Here is an 11601-nt window from a genome sequence, read left to right as displayed (position 1 = left end):
CTAGTTGAGTATTAGTATACTCAGCCTTGCTTGTGGCATAATTTTTGCAGGTATGCTTCAGGATGTGGTTGATGGTGTGACTTGGCCTACCACCCTGCCACCGGGTTGGACGGTCGAGTGGGATGCTGCTACAGCAGGAGAGGAGCTGGAGGAGTAGTGGGCTAGGCCTTGCCCTATTCCTCGCTTTCGATGATATCGACTACCCGCTGTAGTTTATTTTATGAATTTATATCAGCTACTTGAAAAACTCTGATTTATGTAATAATTCCAGTACTTTAATTTGAGGTTTCCTGTTTTATTGTATTTCTTCTGTGACTCACCTTAGAGTGAGTTTGTGGTATTTGATCCTGGATAAGTGGATTTATCAGACTAGATCTGAGGGACTGACGGGTTATTCTGATTTAAGTGTGTTGCGGCCTCTAAGGCGTAACTGAGGCACTTAAGCTAGAATAATTCGAGCGGTTCTGCCACAGCATCATCCACGAGGGTTTGCATCTCTACCTTGCTCTTTACCTTCCACATTTATATTAAGTATTTAAGTTTCAATCTTGTCTTTCTAGATAGATTGTTTAGATTGAAACTTAGCCTTTGCGGTAGAGATAGCAACACTTAGACAAAACCTAGTTTGCACATTCTAGTTTGATTATTTGCATAGGTTTTGCTCTAGGGTTCTATTTGTGGCCTAGTTTAAAGAGTTTTAGAAGTCCTAATTCACCCCCCCTCCGTCTTAGGCGTCACCATTTCCTACAAATAGAAAACATTAAAGGTATTAGCTCTATAAAATTAAATATAGCTAATAAAAGGAAAATAATACATCAAATAATTTAAAGCAACTAGAAGTAAATTATGCATTACACATCAAATTCATCAGATCATGATCAAGGAGTCTTCGTCGATCCAAAGCTCGCAATGTGGTTTTTTTGTTCCTTGGATTTTATTTTTGTTTTAGTGCAACACCCTCATCAACAGTGATATTGTCACGGTCTCCGACTAGTGAGTTGAGTGCAACACCCTCATCGACAGTAAAAGTGGTTGGCAATTCTTCTTCTTGATAAACCTCAACGGCCTAGTCGTCTTCAAATTGATAACCAACAGTGCAAGGAGTATGTAAATGTTCCCTAGGGTTCACCTTGTGAACTACCCACCATGCTTTATACTTCGGGTTTGGGTACGACATATAGTAGACCTGCTCGCACTGGTGTGCAAGGATAAGATTATCATGGCCTCGAAGTCGTTCCTTGTGCTTTACTTTAGTTATGCCATATTGACTTTGTCTAATCCCATTATTGATGTCAAACCAATCACATAGGAAGAATACTACTTTTAGAGTTTTGTTCCCTACAAAATTAAACTCAAGGATGTTTTGAATGATGTCATACTAATTAGTTTCTCTTCCGTGTGCATCGAGTGCCCTAGTCACAACTCTAGTATTATGTGTGCCTGCACGAGGATGAGACTTTTCAAATTGGTCTGAACGAAAACGGAAGCCATTCACATCGTATCGACCAAAGGTTCTACAAGTCACGTCCCATAAGATAGTTGTCTCAAATCCTCGTGTATGTTAGGAGTCTTTGTGCGCTGCAAATGATACTAAGTTAAAATGACTACCTCACATAAAAGGGTAAATGACATCAAAGTAGGGAATATAAATAGTTTACATGATCCTGAAACCAGTCAACAAAATTAGGTGTTCCTTGCCTCCCATGTCGTCGCATCATACCTCGCTGTTTTTCTTGTAGGCTGATGGGAATAAGTCCAATTTTCCTAGTCGAACTTATTGTATGACAAATAAGTAATTAAATACAGCTTCATGGCAAAGAAATTATAGGGTAAAAGAAAGACTCACATGAAATATGGCTCCATCTCTTCCATATTCGAGTACATGCATAGCAATGCAGGCATTCGTTCATCCATGCTAAGGTGGTAGAACGTGCCCTTACTAGTACTTGTGCCTCTCCATTGTAAAATTTTGAGATCACTGACAGGAGGTTCCTCATCGATATTGTATCGCATCGTACGAGCATAGACATTGTGTTCCTCTACGAAATACACACTCGTGAAGTTTGAAACCTCCTTTAGCAAAAAAGCTTCGACGATGCATCCTTCTACTCTAGCCTTATTTTGAACCATGGCTCACAGGTTTTTGAGTGCACGTTCAATGTGATACATCCACCTATATTGTACAGGTCCACTAACCTTTGCTTCATATGGAATGTGAATAAGTAGATGCTCTATCAGATTGAAGCCTCAAGGTGGGAATATTTTTTCTAGCCTGCATAGCAACACTGGTATTCCTTTCTCCAACTTCTCCACCATATTTTTACTTATTTCTTTAGCACAGATCTGCCTGTAGAAATAACTTTGCTCGGTATTGTTTGCCACATGGCATCAGGCATGTAACCACGAAACATGACAGGGATAATCCTTTCCATTAATATATGGAAGTCATGGCTCTTTAAACCAGTTAGTTTTCTCGTTTTCAAATTCATAGCTCTTTTCAAGCCCGCAGCATAACCATCGGGAAATTTATTTTTTTCATCCATCTCATCACCTCGATTTGTCTTTAGAGGTAAGACAGAATAAGGCACTTGGCGGCTTGTCGTTGTCATTGAGCACTTGGTTTGGTCGGTCACAAAGCATTACTAGATCTCTTCGAGCTTTCAGATTGTCCTTTGTTTTTTCCAAATGCATGCAGGTGTGTATGAGGGCCATCAACATTACTTTATTGCACTACACGACGGTTCACTTATAGCGACCTTCGGTTGGTTGCTAAAAATGCCTTCAGCGACCTACGATTGGTCGCTTAAAACCTTTAGCGACCCATAAGGATGGTCGCTGTAAGTGCCGTCGCTAAAGGCTTTAGCGACCGACGTCTTTTTAGCAACCAACCGTAGGTTGCTGCTGTTATACATTTAACGACCAACAATGGGTTGATATATTATACATTTAGCAACCAAGGGTGGGTTGCTATATGGTTCGTTTATCAACCAACAGAAAGATGTGTTACTGACAGTTGTTATTAACAATAATATACAATTAATTAGCATTCAATAATGACAGATCAACTAAATCGATATAAACACGAAAGTACCATAAATCACAGATTTTTATACACATAATCACATAGACATATATAATTAATTAATATTACATAATAATAGATCCACATATCACATAAATAAAAAAGCACCACAGCTAGATCATAGACTTTGCCACACATCTTATTGAGTTTTGCACATATTTGTAGACACTTTATATAAATCATTAAAAAAAACTAATGCTTGAAGCGATGATATTATTTTGGCTCTTTTGTTCCACAAACCGTTATTTCGGCTCTTTTGTTCCACAAACCGCTCACACCTGGTTCAGTCCTGCTCAAAATATTAGGTATTAAAAAGAAGGAAACAGAAAGAATGTGAAGTGTGTGATATTTAGGTTCAAACACTACAACAATGTTGCATAGTTTTAATTATATTCATCATCTTCCAAGTGATCCAGTTAATTGTACAAATGTACAACAAGTACTATTCTTCTATATACTAACATATATAAAGAAGCATTTATATATGGAGAAACAAACCTGAATATATGTATAGTTGTTGGAGTTGCTGCAAATGCATCAAAAAAATCGTTCATCAAGTTTGGGCCAAACAGATCCACCTTGGTGGAGTGGCTGACAATAAGGTTGCTCGAGTGAATATATCATTACAACAACCGGTGTCACTCATAAGTAGATATTTAAATGAAGACAAAGGTTCTGCGTGCTTGCTCGCTACTATCCTTACCCATGACATGTACAACTATAGCAAAAAAGAATTGGCAGAAGCAGATAGGACATAGGAGTTTTAGAAAGGAACTTAAACAGAGCAATGGAAAAGCATTATTCTGAATTTGAACTGTAACAATTTATAGTTTCTAACACTTTACTTTGAGCAAGCCCACACGTGCCATTCATCCGTACCCTAGCTGGCCGCCGCGAAGCCGCTTAGCCCGGGCGCGTTCCCTGTCCGCGCCCCAGCCGGCCACCAGCCACCACTCAACTTCCACGTGCTCATAGGGCGAACGGCTGCGGAGGCGTGGGCCAGGAGGCACCAATAGTCTTTATTCGTTTCATCCTTAATCGATGGGGATTGATGAGATTTAGGGCTTGTTCGTTAGAGTTGGAATTGGCTGGTATGATGGCCTAATCCATGGGTGTCATCCCAACCTGGATCAAATACCAGCCCACGAAGAAATAGTTGTTCGCTTAGCCCACATGTGTTTACAAACCAGGCCCAATCCACACGAAAAACCTCAACCCCGGCCTGGAATTCGTCCACAAACCAACAGCTGTGGAACTCATCCCGGCCACACTGCGCCGCCCACGGTGCGGAAGCGAGCAGTGGCGCGATTCGAGACGACGGCGACGCAAGGCTTCTTCCGCCGCTGGCCGCCCTCTTCGTCAGGGCTCTTTTCTCCTGTGAGTTCTTGCTTCCCTTCTCCTCTCCCGTGTCTATGTCCTAGGGATTGAGTTTCTTGCCGACGCTTCACACTCCGCTGATGGTCGCCGCCACCTACGGGAGCCTTGCTGCCCTCCGTTTTGGATGGAATTTCTAAACCTAAGAAAATACTAGTTTGGGCAGCAGCGGTTCTCAAAACTATTTGCTAATATAACTATTGCATGCAAATACCTTAGTAGGCTGGCTAGATTTGGTCGTCCAAATCAAGTAGCAACGTACGCGAGAAGCTCGATTAATTACACGCACTGCTCGTCAGCTATGAGCGTCCGGAGTCCGGCAAAGCCAGAGTTCCAGGCCAAAGCACGCGCAGATCTTGTCCGGGAGGATCAGAAAACCCTGCTTCAAGTCTGGAGCTGCTAGAGCATTATATCGACTTGGGTAACTCGGTTGGACCTAAAGCTGCAACTGGTGAAATGGGGATTCAGATTATTCTACCAGAGAAATGCCTAGAGCGACCAACATCCCCATTGCTAGGGAGATCAGCTGAGCTACTGAGCTCTTGAGGGTTGTTTTCTGGTCGTCCATCTGTGGTAGGACTCCAGCGACAGCAATGTAAATGTAGCTAATTTAAATATGTTCAGGCAACTCATATGCACAAATATTGTTGTTCATACATATATGGATCATCCATGTATGGGTGTGTTTGTTGTTCATATATTTAGCTAATTTAAACACACTCATATATATGTTCATATATAATTTAAATATATGTTTGTTGTTCATACATGGTTGTTCATGAGTTGCCATACATATATTTAGCTAATTTACATATATTTAGCCAACTAGCTAGTCCCTACGGTTCATGAGTCAGCCATACATATATTTGAATGTATATATATACTAATTTGAATATTCTACTTTTTTTGTAGATTGTACCCGCACCGGTTAGAGTAGGAGAAGACCAACCCCCACCATCTTGGGACCCGGTACCATCCCCAAGAGGTACTTCTTGGGACCCGGTACCCCCCATCTTTTTTTGCAATGAGTATGGGGTTATTGGAGCGCATTAGGAAGAGGAGACATGAGGATGATGATGATATGATGATGTTCTTCCTTCCTGCATTACATTTGTTGCGTTATAGTTCTCCTAGAGGGAGGAGGGTTAAGAAGCAGCGACACACATCGAAGCTAAGTGGCGAGGAGCATGTTTCAGAGTTGCTTCAAGGGCATGTCAAGAACTGTCGAGTAGCATTCAGAATGGAACCTGAAATTTTTAGAGCCATAGCCAACTATCTTAGGAAGGAAAGGTTGGTACGTGACACAAGGATAAAAGTTGAGGAGAAGCTCGGCTTCTTTCTATACATGATAAGCCATAATGCTTCATTTGAGGACCTACAAGAAGAGTTCGGGCATAGTGGTGACACTTTCCACCATCATATAAAGCATTTTTTTGACATAGTTGTCCCTTCCCTCGCCAAACGATTTTTGAAGCCTCCTTCTCCAATTCAAGTACATCCAAAAATTGAAAGGAATCCTAGGTTCTATCCTTACTTCAAGGTGATGGCATTTCAATCTTTGCCCAATATCTATCCATTTTCTTCTAAATTTTAGAAATTCACATGTAGTTTTCTTATGCAGAACTGCATTGGTGCAATTGATGGCACTCATGTGCCCATTACAATTTCACCTGACAAAGCTGCTCCTTTTAGGAACAGGAAGGGAACTCTTAGCCAAAACGTGATGATAGCTTGTGATTTCGACCTAAATATCGCTTTCATATCTACTGGGTGGGAGGGATCTGCTACAGATGCTAGAGTTCTTCGATCTGCAATGAACAATGGATTCAATGTACCTCCAGAAAAGTTCTATTTGGTCGATGGTGGGTATGCCAACACCTCATCATTCCTTGCACCTTATCGTGGAGTTAGATACCATCTAAAGGAGTATGGGCAAGGTCACCGTAGACCTCAGAACTACAAGGAATTATTTAACCATCGCCATGCCATACTGAGGAATCATGTTGAAAGGACTTTGGGGGTTGTGAAGAAGCGCTTTCCCATCCTCAAAGCTGCCACATTTCACAAAATAAGGAATCAAGTGAAGATACCAGTAGCAGCCGCTGTACTTCACAATATTATTCGATCACTCAAAGGGGATGAGGAATGGTTAGATAATCAACCAGATAATATTTCGCCACAAAACTTTGTTGATCTACCGGATGGCGATCAAGGCAACGATCAAGGAAATGTCCAAGGAAATAATCTTAGAGATGCAATAGCATAAGAAATGTGGAATGATTACCAAGAGCATAGAAATTAGTGGCACATTTGTCTAAAAAATTGGCACATCTATTAGCCCTCATGTATTCTGGTTTAGTTTGGAATAGACCATATGTTGCTCTGTTCTACATTTTATTTACTGTCACATTGTTACCTCTCTTAATATTTGGTTTAATCCATTTCTCATTATTTAGTATCCTGAAACATAATATCATCTAACTGTTTTCATAATAGAAATTTTCTTTGTTCCTTTTGTTCCAATTTCAGAATAGAAATTTCAGCTAACTGTTTTCAGCATAGAAATTTGGTTTAATATTGTGTTATATAATATTAGTTAACATGTTTGGAAGGGGTTCTCCAAGAATCAACATGCTCTTATCAAAAAGTGCAACAAAGAAGCCTTCTCCTAAAGCTGGTGATCCAAGAAAACATGGAGGTTCTCCAAAAGGTATGCAAGTAGACTTAAGAGAAATTAAGCGCCTCTTGGAATTCTACTAGTAATGTTTCTTCCTTGTCTTGTGTAGAGAAATTAAGAGCCGCTTGGAACTCAACTCTAGAGAAAACTCTTGTGGACCTCTTGCATGAGCACAAGACAGCTGATTATAGGGGTCAAAATGGATGGACAACAGAAGCATGGAACAAAATTGTCAAGGAATTTCATCAGAGGGAACAATATGTCTATTTCACAAAGACACAAATACAAGATAAGGAAAGAGAGCTGAAAAGGGACTATAGGTTGCTAAAGGATGCAAAGAATCAAAGTGGAGCTCATTTTGATGAGAAGATAGGGAGGATTACGGCTGACCCAGCTTTATGGAAAAATATACTGACTTCTCATCCTAAGGCTAAAAAGTTCCGCAATAAGTCTTTTCCTCTATATGAGGCCTTGGGGGAGCTTTATGATGGTTAGTCTCATTACAATGTGCATGCTTTCCAATATGTTATGTTGTCTACCCTTTTTTAAGTAAAACTTCATTGTGCAGGGCAAACAGCTGAAGGGACCTACAACTACACCTCCACCCAACTTCCAGATCTTACTCAAGTAGGAAATAGAGATGAGTTTCTCAACATAGAACATGAACAAGATGAAGTGGAAGAAACCTTGCCGGCACATGAAGAAGATGATGTCCGTGTTGTTGAGGCAGGAGATGCAACAGGTGAAAGGCATGATCCGGTGCCGCAGAGAAGGACTACTGCTACAAGAGGGAACAATGAAGAAACAAGGACAAAGAGGCATAAAAAGGGCGATAACCTAGAAGGAATAATGGGAAGATACATTGACATGAGAATGAAGCAAGCTGAGGAAGAAGCCACACAACTAGCAAAAGAGAGGGAGGAAAAGGAAGTGAGTCAAGCTGCAGACTTCTCAATCAAGAAGTGCATATCCATTATTGGTACAATGGAAGTTACAAAGGAGGAAAAAGCGAAAGCCTACAATGTCTTCAAGGACCTTGACAACAGGCAAATTTTCTTGAGTGCATGCGATGATGATGCTGAGTCTGCACTGATTTGGCTGAGAAACGAGATGGCTTAGCTGGTATGCTCTCTTCCTTTCCCTCTTCTCTTCCAACTAGATGCTTGAACATTTCAGTTTTATCTAGATGCAGTTATCTGATCATAATTAGACTATAGTTGTTGCTAGCATGTATTCAAGAGAGAAGTACATTAGCTGTTAGTTCATCAAGAAGTGCATAACCGTTCATCTTTGTCTCCTTTTGTTTGATCATGTCAAAGATGACTGGCTTTTTAGGAGTAGGAAATTGCAGAGTAGCTACTGCTTGTCTAATTACAGGCATACTTCACATTGACGTAGGGACTGTCAATTAATTTGTTCATGAGAAATTCTAGTCTACCAGATTTATGTTTGATATGAAATATTAATTTGTTCATGAGAAATTCTAGTGTTTAACGCTTACATTTACTTGCAGGTGGACTCGTCCGAATTGCTTGTTGGACAACCAGTTATGTTATGATATTTGAATGAAAAATTAACCCTCTCCCTTTGGTTTGTTTTAAATCTAAATACATGCATTCTACTCTAATGTAATAAGAGACAAATGAATTGATCCTACAGTGACCAGCTTCTGATTTTGATGCTTAAAGTTTGAATCTGTGTTTATTAGATGTGTTCAACACAGCTTGTGATCAAAATTTTGATGCTTAAAGTTTGAATACGTGGCCACATTTTGGTTTATTAGATGTGTTCGACACAGCTTCTGATTTTGATCCAACCAGTTATGTTATGATTCCAGTTTGTTGCATGCAAACTTGAAATGTGTTTCAGTTAAAAACCTCTTGTATTGTGAAATGTGTTTTAGTTACAGCAGCTTCTGATTGGATCAATGAATGTATCCATGTGGTGTAAGCGAACAGTAAAAAATGAGTCACGTATTGAATCCTAGTTGTAACTGAAACACACATGGTTTAAATGATATGGGATGGATTCACTTAATCCGGTTGTGTATTGGATCCGAGTGTGTATTAAATACTATTGTGCCGAATAAGGCCTTAAGTGGATTGAGTGGGAATTTAACTTGTAGGGATTCAATCCCTCTCAATCTCCATGGGTTTGATAAAAACGAACAGGGCCTTAGAGGGCGGACGAAGGTGGGCCGTGGTCGGGCACTACTAAAGATATCAATGGAGACCCGATAGCGCTAACCCATGAGGAATTCTGTCACACCCGGATTTAAGGGACAAAGCTGGGTGCATATTATATATGCGCCAGAGAAGACAACACATATAATAACAGAGTACGTAGAGATAAATGTCATAAATATCATAAATGTACTTATTACATAGCGGAAGTCTTACAGAAATAAATGATAAAATAAAACGAACTATATATTATTCCCTGACGCCACCTAGATCAAGTCGAAAGCCTCAGTGTTAGGCGGCTCCTCTTCGACCACCTTCTCTTCTCCTGTGGGGGTGTGAGACAGTAAGGGTGAGCTCACACACGTTCATCGCTCAACAAGTTGTGAAGAATAATGTGCATGAACTCACCAAGGTGGGAGTTCATGTGAAGTGTAAGGCAAATCAATGTAATAAAGGCTGAAGCTGAGCATTGCTTTTATAAGTTGGTCAAAATTTTATTAGCAGTTATTAAGTGTAAGTAAATACTAAACCATAATAATAATAAGTAAAAGTAACAATAAAATAATCTCATATGCAATGAACTGACAAATTGAGTTTAAGTTCCATAAATTAATCATGTGAGTGTCCGAGTCGCTCATGACCGTGAGCACGGCTAGTATACCAGTTTTACACTCTGCAGAGGTTGCGCATCTTTACCCACAAGTCGTATTACCCATTTGCCATGGAGTTGATCAGACCCCATACACCTCTACCAAGGAAGCGAGGCAGGGTACCACTACAAGGCCTTTACAAAGTTCCACTAGCTTCAGAAAACCCGCTACAGTTTATAGGAAGCTCCAGTGCAGGAATCCCTCGCCTGACCGCCATCGCAGCAAAATCAACCCAAGGACCTCCCTACACTGACCACTCCCCTACTGCCCTTGCTCCTTTTGGGTAAGGTAGTATTCCACTAGCTTTCCTAGTTAATCAGCCAAGGGCGTCCCATTAAACCCTTGTGATAGCACTGTTTTCCCGGGGTGGTTCTCCATGTTCCCATTAACATAATGATCTTATCATGAACACTAAAAATAAATCGATAATAAAAAGTATAACAATGAGTGATGAATATCTCTATACCCAAAGCCACATAAAGCAATAGCATGTACTACCCAAAAAATTAGTAGTAAAACCAGTGGTGAAACAAGGTATAAAGATAGTCAAAATCTAGGGTAACCTATTGGGTCCCATCAAAATTAACCTTTGCAGATCATTATGATTAATAAGAACATGACTGGGTAAAAAGGAATTGATCAAGGGCACAACTTGCCTTCAATGAGTTCATGCTCAGCAGTCTCTACCAGTTGAACCTCAGGATCCTATGCGACTTGCTCGTCTACTCGCATCAACACAATACATACATAGTATAGCAAAAATTAACATCACACCAAATATGTAAATAAAATATATGATAATAATATACACATTAAAATGAGATCATAGGAACAGAAATTATTAATTTTGGAGTTATGGATTTTTAGTTATGAATTTCTGAAGGTTTTATGTGTGTAATACAAGCTTAAGTACTAGATAAATTTTAATGTGTCTTTCATGTCAAAACAGAGGCACTAATGGATAAACAATAATATGACAAAAAATTAGGAACTGGAGTGGACCAATTTGGAGTTCATATTAATTTTCTATGAATTATACAAATTCTAGGAAGTGTTTTTATATTAAAAACTCATTTTCTAATTCATTTTCCTGATTTTATAACTCTCTGGACGGGGCCTCAAATACAGAGAAGTGCAGGGGCAAGCGTGTAAGAATCCCTATGACTCAATGCACTGCTCCCGTGGACCGCGAGTTCTAATTTAACTAATATCAGGGGCTCCTTTGCAATTTCCACACGACGAAGTGGTATCAAGGATTTCAGACCGTTGGATCAGGGTTTAGCGCGTAGGATTAGATCTACGCTTTGACTGAATCGGTACGCGATGCCCTCCGCTAGATCGGAGATCGACGACCAAGATTTAATGAAACAGGGAGCTAATCCTATCCATCCATCGCCGATTCAACGTTGCAAGCGAAGCGGTAAGCCACTTTTAATCTCGCCCGTACATGCACGATCCAACTCACTGAGCTGGTCATGGCGGCGCGCCCAGATCGCGGCGGCGCTCCATTGGAGCGGCGCCGGAGCCGACTCAATACCAACCCCCCCCAATGCCAAACCTAAGTGAAAAGAAAAGGCGTCGAGAACACTAAGAGAGTCTTCTTACCGGCTGTGTGCTCGCGGTAAATCTGGTCTA

At 40.4% G+C, this 11601-nt stretch overlaps 1 protein-coding gene across 1 annotated transcript; it reads left to right on the top strand.

Annotated features, from left to right (window-relative positions):
- Positions 1–6587: 6587 nt before the first annotated feature.
- LOC103626879 (uncharacterized) lies at positions 6588–8252 on the top strand. The gene is made up of 4 exons (XM_020537717.1): positions 6588–6680; positions 7053–7166; positions 7243–7623; positions 7702–8252. The coding sequence occupies exons 2-4, from the start codon at positions 7058–7060 to the stop codon at positions 8250–8252; spliced, it is 1041 nt and encodes a 346-aa protein (XP_020393306.1). The 5' UTR covers positions 6588–6680; positions 7053–7057.
- The last annotated feature ends 3349 nt before the right edge of the window (positions 8253–11601 follow it).

Source organism: Zea mays, chromosome 5 (assembly GCF_902167145.1).
Source record: "Zea mays cultivar B73 chromosome 5, Zm-B73-REFERENCE-NAM-5.0, whole genome shotgun sequence".
Lineage (NCBI taxonomy): Eukaryota > Viridiplantae > Streptophyta > Magnoliopsida > Poales > Poaceae > Zea > Zea mays.
This window is presented reverse-complemented; position numbering and strand designations above follow the sequence as displayed.

Excerpts from the sequence above, each read along its gene's own strand:
- LOC103626879 (XM_020537717.1), top strand. The coding sequence starts at position 7,058 with ATGTTTGGAAGGGGTTCTCCAAGAATCAACATGCTCTTATCAAAAAGT. Across the intron at positions 7,167-7,242 it reads ACATGGAGGTTCTCCAAAAG|AGAAATTAAGAGCCGCTTGG; the intron begins GTATGCAAGTAG and ends TGTCTTGTGTAG. Across the intron at positions 7,624-7,701 it reads CTTGGGGGAGCTTTATGATG|GGCAAACAGCTGAAGGGACC; the intron begins GTTAGTCTCATT and ends TTCATTGTGCAG.